Genomic DNA, 15,008 nt, shown 5'->3' on the forward strand with positions numbered 1-15,008 from the left:
GTCTCAAATCAGTAACCTACCCTATACCTTAAGGAACTAGAAAAATAATAAACTAAACCAAAGCTAGCAGAAGGAAGGCATTGATACAGGTTAGTTATAAACATAGAGTAGAAGAACAACAGAGAAAGTAAAAAAAATAAAGAGTTCCTTCTTAATGAAACTGGCAAGCCCTTATCTTAGGTTGGCCTCCCAAAACCAAAAAAGGAACTTATTGCTAAAATAGAAATCAAAGAGAGGGCTGTACTATTGACTTTACAGAAATAAAAAGAATCCTAAGAGACTATTACGAACTCTGTAAACTAACACATTGGATTACCTAGTGTTATGAACAAATTCCCAGAAACCAACTATAAAAACTGACTCTAGAAGAAACAGAATGTCTAAATAGACTATAAAAAGTAGAGACTAAATCAGCAAACAAAACTTTTCCAACCAAAAAAAGGGGCCATGATCAAATGGCTTTACTGGTAAATTCTATTAAATAATTACAAAAGAATTAATATCAATTCTTCCAAAGAGGAAGGATACTTTTTCTTTGGCATTAGAGTAGAGAAGACAAGTCAAAAAGAATCGAGGTGTTTTTCCTAAGCCACCCCAGCTGAGACCCTCAACATCATGGGACACAGAGGAACCATCTCTTTCACGCCTTGCTGAATTTCTCTATAAGAGTTATTAAGTATGCAAGCACACACACACAAATAGGTTGCTATCTGAAGGCTCTAAATTTTGGGGTGGTGCATTATACACCAATACATAACTAAAATAACCAGTAATTGGTATAATACGCAATAAAAAGCAATGGACTACACAGGGTACAGATGTGGGGCTTCTTGAGCTGTCATACTGAATATTTCTTTTTTTTTTTAATATTTATTTTTCAGTTTTCGGCAGACACAACATCTTTGTTTGTATGTGGTGCTGAGGATCGAACCCGGGTGGCACGCATGCCAGGCGAGCGTGCTACCGCTTGAGCCACATCCCCAGCCCCATACTGAATATTTCTAAGGGACGGACAATCTAGATAACCAGCTGCTCAGAGAAGCTCAAGTGGGATGCATAAGGAAATTATCCAATGGCCACAATCTAAAATCCTAAATCCAACAGTTTAAGCCAGAATGCCTGAGTTAAAAATTCCCTTGTATGACCTGTTGATATTGAAATCTCTAAACTTAAAGGCTCTATAAAGTCACCATCTTGAAGGCTGCTATGGAAGTAGCACCAATATTTTAAGCATGATTTAATATCACCTGCTCACCTAAAGGGGAAGAATCTGTCAAATTCCTGCTTCTACAGGATCTAATATAAAATGCCTTTATGAAACTAAATGGGTTAAGACAATGTCAAGTGTTTAGAGAATAGGACAGTACTATTCCTAGGAGAGTTATGCAGCCGTGAGGAGCATGGCAGCAAGCCATTAAAACAAACTTCCTGATGGACACGTATGCAGGAAAGGCCACCTTTGAAGAGGGGCTTCCTTACTCAGAGAAGTCTATGAAGTGTCCAACTTCATAAAAGTGGCAATCATTTATCTTTAAGCTCCCAGACTTTGCAGGAATGTTATCAGAGACCACGTGATGTGCCCTGTTTCTCCTAGGCTAAAGCTCAAAACCATCATTCCAATATTCATAAGCAAAGAGGAACAAGAATAGGGGAGAGAAAGTCTAAGCTAGCCTTTGAGACTTTCAGGTACATATTTCTGAAACAGAAGAAGGCTAGACTGCATGGATTGGGAATCAGCAACAGCACTTGCCAAAGGCTGTTCTTCAGGTTCTGACAGGCCACTACAAATTGATATCACTAGCTTTTGCCAAGGAAGTGTCATGAAAAATTCAGATGCCTACAAGATCAAGTAGCAAAAACTCACTGGTGGCCTATTCAGGAATATTCAAAATGTGTGCTAATGAATAGTGTCATGTGATGCCAAGTGAGGAATGGTTTAATGCATTTGACATGCAAAGTACTACAAACTGGTACCTGATTCACCTATAAATGAATAAGTGTCAACCAGGGAATAAGGATTCCTGAGAGGAGACATGCAACAATGTCTCCATGTGGAGCCACAACACAGACATCAATTAGCAAATATCTAGCTAACTCGTTATCTAGCAAAGTCGCATTCTCCACTATCAATGCCAGTCTTGATTAATAATGATGCTGAAATTAATACAGATCTTGTAGTATCATCTTTATGTTGTATCTATTGTTTTTAAAAAGAAAGATACTAATAATGATTTTAAAAAGTCTTATTGGAACATGTGTTGAGAAAGAAATATGTATGACCATTTTGAGAATACAAAATGAAAGGAAGGAATGAACAAAATCCAGAAAATGTACATTTAATTAGGGGCCATTTAGGGGATAATTTATAAAAAGACAAATTATGTAAACAGCTAAAGGAGAGAGAACAAAAGAGGAAACAATCTTTTCCTGTCCTTTCTGATAAGTCCCACATTAACACAAGACGCCTGTGGCACACACTGGTTTGCATTTGGCAGGTTTCCTGTGTCCATTAGCAAAGAGCTACGCCATAATGAAGAAAAGCTTTTCTAGGCACTTTGGTAAGGATTATGAGTCCATTATCAGACAGACCTAGCTACAAATGTACCCTTCCTTTCAACTAGACTATAATGCAAAGAATAAAACAACCTTCACCTGAAACTGAGGGAGATGTGTAGTGGCCTGGAATACAGGAGAAGTCTCTGGGGTCCAGCAAGTAAGTCTAAGACACTTGTAGTGTAAAGCAACAAAACAACTGCTATGTTCTGTTCACAATAATTTTATTAATTAGTGGCTATGGGGAATAAGATCATTAAGTTCGGTCCTAGGAAGCCATACTGGATTATATAAGGCATAAGCACATCGATTTTTTGACTACTGGGAATTGTAGGCACAGCTTTAGGGTCATATGACTGTGCATCATGATTAAGAATGATCTCATCTCCATAGTGACTTGTTTAATCACCCTATATTTAAATTCTTCCCCCCTCCCTTGTTCTTGGGCTTTTTAATAGATTTAAACAAAATGGCTATCAGCTTCTGACTTCAGTGATTTCTGTCACTAACCATTCAGACATTTCCCTCCTTTCTCACCATTACTGTGTGATCTATCAACCTTGTACAATTCTTGGCCAATGGCCATATTAATTTTCTACTTGAAAGAACACAAATAGAATCCTGCTTATGACGAAGGCACGGGGAGCTTGGGGAATAGCTGTTCATCTTACTGCATAGCAATTAGCTCGGCAAATGAAACAGTGACATGACTCTGATACCTAGCCAAAATTGCCAGAACAAAAAACTCATTCTGTAGGGGGCGTTAAACGGCTTTTTGAATAGTGGCTATTGACAGTTACATTTGCTCTTTTAGAAATGGTATGGGGAGTATGACATAAGAGATCTCCAGTTTCCATGGTGATTATTAGTGATGGCATTTTAAATGTTACGGCTAGCTTCTACAGTATAATTCTTGCACCTCACACTATACATGAGGGAAGAAAAAAACTGCCTCATCTTGACAGGTCTGAAGGAAAGAATGAGATCATCCAAGCAGATAAACGACATGGTTTTTAAGTAAATACGAATTGTTAATCTTAAATAGATGTGTGTTGAATGAAGACACATGGGTAAAGGAGATATTAAAGCATTGGACCGAATTGGGAAGAATTACTTAGACACTCAGCAGTAATTTATGGTTATTTCCTGCTTATACATTATTCTACAAATTGGTCGTTCTTATGACACTGATTTACCCATTTCTACAAATAGGAAGAGATTATCTTCTTAGTCTGAAGCAAATTAATCCCATGTGGAGAAGTCATCTGGAGAAGTAGGGAGAAACTGGTCTTCCTCTGAAGGTGAAGACCCAGCCAGCCAGAGCCCCTGGGTGCTCCTGAGAGGCAGCAGGGCACCTCACACCTTCGTTCCTCTGCTTGCCCCTCAACACCTGCAGCAATATTGATGTCATTTTTGTTTTATTTAACAATATTCACATTTAAAAATTATGGTCAACTTTAAAACACACTTTATTAAGACCATTATATGTAGAATGAATATACCTAAAAAACTCCTCTAAAGAAGTACTTCATTTGACTTTGATAAATGCAGAAGTTTTCAATTTTCTCATACAGATTAAAGGTAGTACTGTACTATTAGGTCTTTTTTTTTTTTTTTTTAAAGATGATCAGCTATAAAACATTGAGTGTATACCTATAAATAAATAAAATATACTGAGTTATATTTATTATACACTATAAATAAAATATCCTGAGGTAATACAGATAAAAAGCAATTTTGTTTCTTAACAGGGAAAGCAAGAATATAGTCACTCTGACTAGAGATTCAAATGAGATCTACTGTGCAGTTAATATTGTTTAGAGTTAGAACCAAAGGTCATAAATCTAAACTAAGAAAATCTTCTGGCAAGATGAAAGGAAATTAAAATGAATCTGAACACAATTTAAAAAAATTGTACATAGTGCAGTACTTTTACAGACAGGTAACCAAAATGATAAATGATTCTGTCTCTTCTTTACTCAAGTTATCAGTTATGCCAAGAGAGAACATCTAGGTCACCACTGTGTATGACCTACAGGAAAGCTGGCAGACCCAGAACAAGGATGGATTTGCACATTAAGGCCAAGGTCAGAGAAAAATGTAGGCCAAATAGTTCACAAAGTGTCACCAGCTGTGACCAACATTAATATATGTCCATGAATTGCAAACAGGATTAACTACCCATGGGAGACTTCAGCATCATCATTGTCATCATCAAATGACCAACCTACAATGGGACTCAGATTCATTACTGATGAAATTCAGGTCCTCTAACATGCTCTCAGAAAAATAATCTACTTAAACTATAATCAGGAAAACTTAAGTGGTCATGTTGAGGAGTAAAGAAGTGAAGATTCTAAGGGACAGAATTCTAGATAGGTAGAAATGTACAAGATATCCTGATTCATTTGCTTTTAATAAGAAAATAAAGGCCCATGGAGATCTAGTAAAATTATCCTAGGTCACAAGGAGGGCCACTGGCAAAGCAGGAATGGAATCCTGGCCCCCTGCTCCTCCCAACCCCCATCACTGTCTCTTTCTGAATGCTAGCTATTATCTAATGGGGCACTGTGAATATAATGTAGCCCATAAACACCAGTACTATCATAAAGAGGTTTTCATTATAAGGACTGACATACAGAGACTAATTGCTTGACTTTTTACACAAATTAAAACACACACACTCACTTCTCATAATTATTCTTAAATCAGAAGAACCAAAATCAAAGTAAAGAAACATGTAAAGAAAAAGAACACTGTACATAATAAACACTCCTTCCGGTTCTGAATAGACATCTCAGGTGTCTGAGAAGAAACCTGAACAGAACAGTAATATATTGCTAAACTGGAGAAATTAAACCCAACATCCACAAAGCAGAAGTTCTAGGTGTTTTCACTAGAAGGATAACCAGAGCTTGAGTCAAACAGAAGAGTCAAGGCCTATGTGGTTCTCTACAGGGATCAATGGTGGGGCTCCCAGGCCAGAGTGACACCCGCTTTGTCCTTTTTTGGGAAGAACTAGAGTTCCAAGTGGGCATTCCAGGGCTCTTCACCTAGAATCCCACCGGCCAAAAGAAACCCCCTGAGCCGCACGCAGCAGAGCTGCTGTGCTAGCTGACAAGGGGAGGCTCTTCCCTGCTACCACGGAGGCCTCTTGTTATTTTACAAAGTCTCCATGAGGGTGATTTAAAACTGAGCTATCATTTAGATTTGGATAAAAAGCTGGAAAGAGGACAGATGCTGATTTCCACTAGGAAAGACACCCTGCTCGGAAAAGCAGAAACCGATCTGAGGCTCTTATGAGCCACTGGATGTGACCTCAGGCAAGTCAGGGGCCTGAAACATTTCAAAGAGAGACAGATGTCATGAAGACAGATAAAATAATGTCCAGCAATGATGGAACATGGACACTCTTCAGCTTTAAAACTGATTAGGTTCCCACAGACACTAGAAAATCATGCAACTGCGTATCAGTCGCTCCCTATCAGTAGTGCAGTGCTGCCAGGGTCACAGAGTCACCCCCACCGTGATGACTGGGGAAGGACATGTGGAAGCGAACACTAAAATCTTGCTACTCAAACGTATTCTGAAGACAATGACCAGAGGTATCACTCAGGAGTGCTCAGAAACGTAGGTCCTCACTAAGGAGTCTGGATCTGCATTTCAATAAGCTTTCCAGGTGATTGCTAAGCACAGTCAAGTCCCAGAGTTCTTTAATGAAAACACTGACAGTGCTCTGGCAAAAAGACTAATGGAAATTTCAGGTGTTATCAACCCTACAGAGATGCACATGCAGAATGGGTTCAGTCAGTGTGGCCCTATCCTGGTATTATCCACAGGTAAAATGGCTGAGAGGTAAGCACTTTTTACTACAGGTATCAGTATCAAGTGAGCCTCAATTAGACATCTTCTTTGTGTAATTAAGGTAACAGAGAAACATATATATAGCTAGAAATGGCAAGAAATGCTCTATTAACCTGGATAATACCAAAAGTCACAGCCAGACTAAATGACCAAGTGTACCTGTATGATTACATTTTCATAATTATAATCATTAAGACCTGGGAAAGGGTATTGATTTAATGATTGGCAAAAACATTGATTTTTTTTTTTTAAACCTCATTTCAAATTTCATTTTCAGAAAGACTGTTTTCTCCAAAAGTGTGGTTAGCTTTTGGAATGTGGTAGTCTGATGGGAAAACAAAATACCACTGAGGAAAAATAATCTATATTGATCCTGGCTTTCACTATTTTGGCTCCTACTACGAATCAGCCACTTTCTGTAGGGATACAATCCTAAAGAGTAGAAATGAAAGAGTGTGCATTCACATCAGAATTTCCTTTTCACGCCCCTTTCCCCAGTACTTGATGTCCTGGTTAAGGAACAGGGAAGTTCCTGATGAGGTTCAGAATGCACTAACCCCCGACAGGTGATTTGGCACTGAAAATTTTAAGCTGAAAAAAAGATAAGAAAATAGCAGGTACAGGAAGGCCTCTCTGACCTTCCCCTACCCTTCTCCCGTGAAGCAGAGGTAAGGCCCTCCCTGAATTGGGGAATAGGAGCATCCTTACCTCTGAATGAACAGGGCTTGCTAAGTGCCCCTGCCCTGGTTTCTTACCTTTAGCTCATTCTCCCTTGTCCAATCATTTCCCCATGACTTTCCAATTTAAATCAAGTACCTAGTATCAAAACACTATATCAAGTAGCTAGTATAAAAACTCAGGCTTAATAATTTCTTTGGATCTTCATTTCCTTATGAAGGCTCCTGGGTTCTGCAAAATTTACACTATATAAATCTGTATGTTCTTTCCCTATTAATTTGTCTTTGCTGGTTGAATTTCAGATCCAGTCAGGGAACCGAAGACAGTTGAGGAAAAGTTTGTCCTCCCCTGTCCAGGAATGAATCACTGAGGACAGTACTGAAGGAGCAAGAACACTGCTTTTACCCATCTTACACTGACAACTGAGGCTCCATTTTAATTTTCTGAACAACACTGATAATCTCCACACTGATTTAAATTTTTCTTGAATCCATATCATCAAATTCCATTTCCCCAGACAAAGTAACTGGGCACAAAGCACAAGAGAGATGCTGACCACAATGACCAGTGTGACAGATGGCGAAGAAGAGAGGATGCTGATAACTGGCTCTGCACTCTCAGAGAGGGAGCATTTCTGATAGTTCCAGTTCACCAAACTGCTTCCATGATTTTTCTGAGTGTTCAGGCACAAGTCTTTCATTGTCAGTCCTAATTTTAAACATAGTAATCATAAATGGGGCAAGAGAGCACTGAGGTAGACTTCATAGTATTACCAAATTTAAAATGTGGATGAGTCACGAATTTCTCCTTCCCCAAGTTACCTGAAATAACAGCTATTTTCCCAGATCCGTGTTCTTCTCGAGCTATTCTTTCTGCCTCCTCCATCAGCAGCATGCCAAATCCCTAGAAGGAGCAATAAAGAGGTTGGGGGATTAAGAAGGGAGGAAGTCCATCAAAAGAAGTCCACAAAACAAGAAGGTTACAATTTTTTAGTTGCTAAAAAATCTACTTACGTGAGTAAGAAAGAAGAAACCATTCAATTATACCAATACTTGACAGCTGACAGGTGGAAAAGGTTTAACTTTCCAACTAGAGCTACCAAATGGTATTCTGTGGAGGATATAATCTAGTCACAGCAAGGGGACAATGCCTCACAAGAGCCACATCTTTTTAGGTAAGTTCTAGGCAGTCTCCAGATGACGGAAGTCTGGGGCTGTAAGTCTGATTTGTCATCCTTCCACTTTCTAAAGTGGTTTAGAAATCAGGCAAGGTCCTTTACTTTGCCAATTGTGGGGCTTACCCTAAATCCACTATTGGAACTTTTAACACATTTTTCTGAATTTTAAAGAGTGAGTTACTAATTTTAGGTTGGGGTCAGAACAGGGGTCCACTGAATAAACTACAGCTTGCCATTTTTGAAGGGCTTCACTGTTCCTTATGTGCTTTCACGTCATCCTCTCACTTGAGTGCACAGTTGACTCATAAAATTGCCAGTATTATGAGTTCTGACTTCCACAAGCAGAAATTTCACATGGTTCAATCTGATATATTCAATTAGCTGAATCTGTTTGTCCTTCCTTTTGCCCCATCACTCACCAGAGGGAGCAGTGTGGAGGGAAAACATGGTGGAACAACTGAAATGCTGATTCTTTTGTTCTTACTACTCCCCTTTCCCCTTTCCTCTGCCTCCAACACCATTCCTTTTCTCTTTTCCTACCTTGGGCAATTTCTTTTCTTTTTTAATATATATTGTTTGAGTTGTTGATGAACCTTTATTTTATTCATTTATTTATATACGGTGCTGAGGATTGAACCCAGTGCCTCACACATGCCAGGCAAGTGTTCTACCACTGAGCCACGACCCCAGCCCTTGGGCAATTTCTGAATTATAAGCCAAACAAAACCAGAATACAGGATACCTGATGCTGAAATTTAGTAGGATCCCGGCTGCTCACAGGGACTACACTTCCATACACATGCAGTTCCCGGACTATGGACACACCTCCACCCAACTCAAAACGGAAAGTTTCCTCTGAGCACTTTCGTAATCGCAGGAGGCCAATCAGAATGTCTTGATCAGGATCTTCATATGACAAGAATGTTTCCCAGCCTCCATTTGCAACATAATCTCTCCTTACCAATTCAACCTATTGATCAGAAAGTGAACAAAAATATTTTTCAAAATTAAAAACCAAGTTCATTTTTATAATCGTATGTATTTATTTAGGCTAATATTCAGTTAGGAAAAAAGAATGAATCATTGCTAATTATGTTCTTTTTACTGGTCTCCTCTCAAACAGTACCAATAAATAAGAGTTCATGCCTTGATCATGAACTGTTATAAATGGAAAACCATTTAACAAATATTTGAAGTTAATTAACCTGAGATTCTTCCAGAAACCCAGCTCAGTTAATGCTTCTATGTATTTAAATCTTTGATCTTCCATGAACAGTCTCTAAGGTAAAATTACAAATCATGTCTTAGGAGCACTTGTTTAGTTCCAAATTCTCAGATGTTCAGTGGTTGCCTTTTCTTTTTCTTTATGGTACTGGGGATTTAACCCAGTGGCACTTAACCAATGAGTTACATCACAAGCCCCCTCCCCCTTTTTTAAAAATATTTTTTTACTTGTCAATGGATCTTTATTTTATTTATTTATGTGGTGCTGAGAATCAAACCCAGTGCCTCACGCATGCCAGGCAAGCGTTCCACCACTGAGCCACAACCCCAGCCCCATCATGAGCCCTTTTTGAGACAGAGTCTTGCTAAGTTGCTGAGGCTGGCTTTGAACTCAAAATCCTCCTGTCAGCCTCCCAGCTGCTGGGATTACAGGTGTGCACCAACACTCCTGGCAGTGGTTTAATTTTCTAGATCTTACTTCCTCCACTAGAACCTGTTGCAGGGGATGGGGGTGATCCCTTGTATTGTGATGAGGTTTAAGAAAGTATGACATCTCACAGAGCTCTTAAATCGTACCTAGTTATGGAACAATTATATTAAAGAAAGTTCAATCACTGGGCAGAAGCTTTTACGGCAAGTGTTGTGGTGGGAATCTATAAAGAGTTATGACTCTTCAACTCATTGTACAAATGGCTCTGGTACTTTGCATAAAAATGAGCAATATGTAATGATATGCATATACCCATAAATCTACACGTTTGGATATAGGTACAGCATCTATTCATTTGCTTATTCCCCAATGGGCAAGAGTTGATAAGCTCTACCAGAAGGTAGCCACTACAGATGTGTGGCTATCTACATTTGAATTAATTCAATAAAACTAAACCTTCAGTTCCTTATTTGTACTAACTGCATTTCAAGTGCTCAAAAGTCACATTTGACTAGTGGCTACCATATTGGACAACTCAGATCACAGAACATTCCCTGTACTGCAAGTAAATTCTGATAGACAGTAGTGATCTAGAATAAGATGCAGTCTTGTTTTTCCTATCCTGGCTCTTCTATAATTCAGTTACCTTCATATTTGGCTTTCCTAGCTTGACATCTGTATCTAATCTTCAGTTATTTTCTGCTCTGAGTTATTCATTGACTTTTAGGACTTGGTACTCTCTGTAAGACGGTGGGGGTCCAGGCTCGGCAAAGACATAAACTGACCTGATAGGGCCGTACTTTGTGATGAATTTCTTGGATTCCAACCTCTCTGGTTCTCACATCTCGACACTGCAAAAACAAAAACAAAAATAAAAAAAATCAGGCAGAGATTGGAGGAGAAATTAGAGAAATTAAATTCACAACTAATTCATTGTTTATTTAAACTTCTCTTATTTAAGCCAAACCCTGGGCTGAAAATTACGTTTGGATACAATTTACACTGAGATAAAGTAACTGAACTTAAAAAGGCCCATCTTTAATAAATTTGAGAATGGAGGAAACCGGAATGACAAATTTATGAATTTGTATTGTTTTACTTTTAAACTAAATTTAGACTTTAATTTTGCTCAAGGGATATAACTATTATGTTCCTCTGACTTAAGAACCAACTACAACCTATTGTATTAATATATTTCTGAAGGACTGTGACGTGTGAAATTCCATGAAGAAATAAGAGTTCATTATTTAGTTTTCAAAAAACAAAGCTCCTTCCAGTTAGGAAGGAAACCCCAGGAAACAGCCAAGATAATATTCTGTTGATGCAGACTGCACAGCAAACAGGTTATCACTCCCTGTAATTACTGATCTACTCAATATGTACTCCTGTACGGCAGCTTGTATGTGGATGTGTTATAGTTACATGTTCTCGATGAACACTGCTATTGCTTTCTTGCATGCTTTTTTTTAAAGGCAGAGATAGTCTGTGCTTACTTTCTGGGAAAGTCGTTGCCTATGGGTACTAGGCATCTTTGACTCTGATTGAATACTAGTCTTCAGACTCAATCTCAGTCTACTTAATGAGCTAGCGAGGCAGGAAGGGTTAAAGAAGAGGAACGGACAAGGACATTGTCAGTCACCAGGCCCTGCAGTGCCCTCAGCAGCGGTACTCTTAGAAGCCAGAGATGTAGAACAAGGACGGCTGAAGAACAAGAGTAGGCACACAATCTTGTTTAATCACTCTAAATGCATTTACTTCTTTTCTAGAACTTAAAATTATTATTATTATTTTTTTTTTTTGTAGAATAAGCCAATGTTGTTTACAGACTTTCTTTGGGCACAAAATCTTCGGAAAAATTTTCTTTTCTTTTTTTTAAAGAATTTTAATATTTATTTTTTAGTTTTCGGCGGACACAACATCTTTGTTTGTATGTGGTGCTGAGGATCGAACCTGGGCCGCACGCATGCCAGGCGAGCACGCTACCGCTTGAGCCACATCCCCAGCCCCGGAAAATTTTTCTTAATAATTATTTGAGAGAAAATACAAACTATCTTAGGCAAGTCCACAATGTGAAATTCTTGGAACAGAGTTTCTCAAAGCATGGTCTAGGCTTGAACTGTGCATGAGAGCCAGGTACATAGTGCAGTGGATGCCTGTGCCACATCCCCACCCACTGAATCCAAATCTCTGAAGACAGAACCAGCCACCAGTGCCTTGGGTAGACCCACTCCTGTCCTCTCTTCAGCAGCTCTAAGAAGTATCTAGGGCACTGAATTTCAAACCTTCCTCTGACTTAAGAACCAACTACAAGGAGAGAGACTGTTAAGTTACAAATTCCTCTGTTCTGCCAGCGCCAGCAGAGAGGAGGTGATTAGTAAACATTTGTAAAATAATAAGTGACTTAAATAAACATGGATGGGGTGAAGGAGCAGGTTATGTGGGGCAACAGCACTGTTTGGTAATTATTTCCTACACATAATCCTTGTTTCTTCAAATTTCTTTTGGGGAACCACATCTTATTCTTCTACAGCCTGAACACCTAATACTTTAGAAGAAAAATGTTTTTGAAAGCAGGAGTTGAACACATAGTTGGCAATCAAAGCAGGTAGGAAAAACAACCATTCAACTGAAAAGCCTACAGAGGAAGGCAGAGGAGATGATGGACAGAGTGCAGCCTTCACTGCTGTGTGCTTCCGCTCCCAGGTTACACAGAACACCTTCAGTGCATGCAGGTGTCCTAACCTGCCTGGTAGGAGCAGTCTGTAAGAGGACTGTCACAGAGCGTTTGCCTGTGAGGTTCCTTTTTCCTCAACAGTGATGGACTGACAGCCAAATCACTCTCACCTGTATTCCAAGGTCCTTCATTCTCGCAAACGCCAGCTCCCTCAGGTTGCCATGCTCCACTCCTGAGCTGACCAAGGGCATGGGAATATCTCTGCAGGAGAAAAACATCAGCTGTAGCAAAATATGAATCCTTTTCCATCACAGTAAGACAGGGGTATTAAAAAAAAAAAGCAAAGAAAAGAAGCAAAAACCCTATTTGCTTATTCTTCAATTTGTTTTGTTTTAAAATATTTTATTAGTTTTTAATGGACCTTTATTTATTTATATATGGTATTATATTATAAGCACTCTACCACTGACCCACAGCCCCAGCCCCTTGGTTTTTTTGCTTTTTTAAAATCTTAGACACTGTATCTTTTATATACTGATTTTTTTTTTTTCCTCCAGGAGGGTGTTGGGGCGACTAAAATGGAACTCACAATTTCAGTTTTTGATTGACATCTCCTTGATGCCTGGCACTTTATACCAATGCTAGGAATTAAATTTTATCTCTTCTCATCTTTAGGCAATATGCTGTTCTTCTAATGAGTCACTTCTAATTTCAAATGAAATTAGAAACAGACAAGAAAACAGGCTGAATATCAAAATCAAGAAGTAGAATCAGAGCTGCCCTGTACCTCAGTTTTCCATCCATAAAACCAGTTTTCATCAACTTCTTGGTTTTCTGTGAGAGACATCTGATAGAAATCATTTTATAATATCACAAAGTACAAAACCAAGCCCAAAAGCCTAATAACCATTAGTACAGATTTTTGGCTGAAGAGACATTTGTACTAAATAAAACAAGAAATATTTTTTTTAAAAAATAAACTTCAATTTGTTTAATGAGGAGAAATAGCAACTTCTATTAATGCACTGCTTTATAGCTTACACTTTCCCACATAGTAACTGAATGACAAAAGTAACCAGGAAGCTCAAAAGCCCAGTAATAATTGGTCTCAAAGAATATTTTTTCACCTCATTTCACAAAAATCGAAATTAGAAGTGATGCATTAGAAGAATATCATATTGCCTAAAGATGAGAAGAGATAAAATTTAATTCCTGGCATTGGTATAAAATGCCAGGTATTAAGGAGATGTCAATCAAAAACTGAAATCATAAGTTTCATTTTAGTCATCCCAATATACCCCTGGAGAAAACAAAAAAAAATAAACAACAACAAAAAAATCAGTATATAAAGATACAGTATCTAAGATTTTTAAAAAATAAAAATAAACAAAAAAACCCAAATTGAAGAATATGCTTAGCACATCTGCTTTCTATTCAAAGACAAACCTCAAATTTGTTTTGTCTAATATTTGGTTGATCAGAAGAAAGATGAAAGAATAGTCAATTATCTTCTATTCTCATGTTGCTTTTGAATAGTCTCAATTTTCACCTGTCTTCGTATGTTAAATACAATTAGCTAATTTATCTACTTGATTCTAATAAGATATTCCTTACTCACAAGTATCAAAAGCCAATCAATTTGCACAATGAGCTATACACAATTAAGTTTATTAGGCTCTGGAAGCCAGCAGAGTTTTCATAAAACACTATAAAGACAAAGAGGAACGGGGGTTCAAAGTGAGAGTGATATTACACACACACACACACACACACACGCATGCACACACACGAGTGATCAAGTTTTATAGTAGAGTGATATAATAGTATATGTGGTTGACATATAGGTTTTAGTGAAATAACTTTCTATTTTCGGAAATATAATTCCTTAAAATCAAATATATTTTAAAGTTAGTAATCAGATGAAACTGAATGAAAGCTATTAAGGTAAAAAGTATGTTTTAGCAAGGAATATATATATATATATATATGTTTATATATATAAGTAAATATATATTGCTTTAAATATTTTGCTGTTTCATATTATATATGCCAAAGTTAAAGTCCTCTACATGTCCTTTTTCACCCTTAAATAGTTTATATGAATATATTAAACATAGAAACTATACATCATGTAAATAAACACAGAACACAAGAAACATCTGTAGCCTGGAGTAAATTTTCAAATGTTTGTTATTATAGTGGTGTGAAATTAACCTGATAAATCAATGGCAACTACACATTTGTGTCTTGCTATTCATGGTAGTGAGGTGTTAAACCTGCTATGAACACTGACTAGATGACCCTGAAGCACTGCTCCTGGGGAATGCAAGGGCTGGGTTCCTGTGTGCCCCTCAATGCTGTCTTCAACTGACCAGGACTTAACTTTGTTTTACGTGTGCCTCTGTTAA

General features: G+C 38.0%; 1 protein-coding gene across 2 annotated transcripts in view; it reads right to left on the reverse strand.

Moving 5' to 3' along the window:
* The window catches only part of Elp3 (elongator acetyltransferase complex subunit 3), a 78,143-nt gene that overhangs the window by 15,602 nt on the left and 47,533 nt on the right, over positions 1-15,008 (reverse strand). The window contains exons 11-15 of one of the 2 annotated variants that reach the window (XM_048801516.1): positions 12,771-12,861; positions 10,712-10,777; positions 9,015-9,242; positions 7,894-7,998; positions 2,761-5,688 (exon numbers count right to left, since the gene is read on the reverse strand). In XM_048801516.1, coding sequence (XP_048657473.1) covers positions 5,572-5,688; positions 7,894-7,998; positions 9,015-9,242; positions 10,712-10,777; positions 12,771-12,861 — 607 coding nt within the window. In that variant the 3' untranslated portion in view covers positions 2,761-5,571. Of the gene's footprint in view, positions 1-2,760; positions 5,689-7,893; positions 7,999-9,014; positions 9,243-10,711; positions 10,778-12,770; positions 12,862-15,008 lie in introns of those variants that run through there. The other variant, XM_015499433.2, reaches the window with a different exon arrangement.

Source organism: Marmota marmota, unplaced genomic scaffold, assembly GCF_001458135.2.
Source record: "Marmota marmota marmota unplaced genomic scaffold, marMar, whole genome shotgun sequence".
Classification (NCBI taxonomy): domain Eukaryota; kingdom Metazoa; phylum Chordata; class Mammalia; order Rodentia; family Sciuridae; genus Marmota; species Marmota marmota.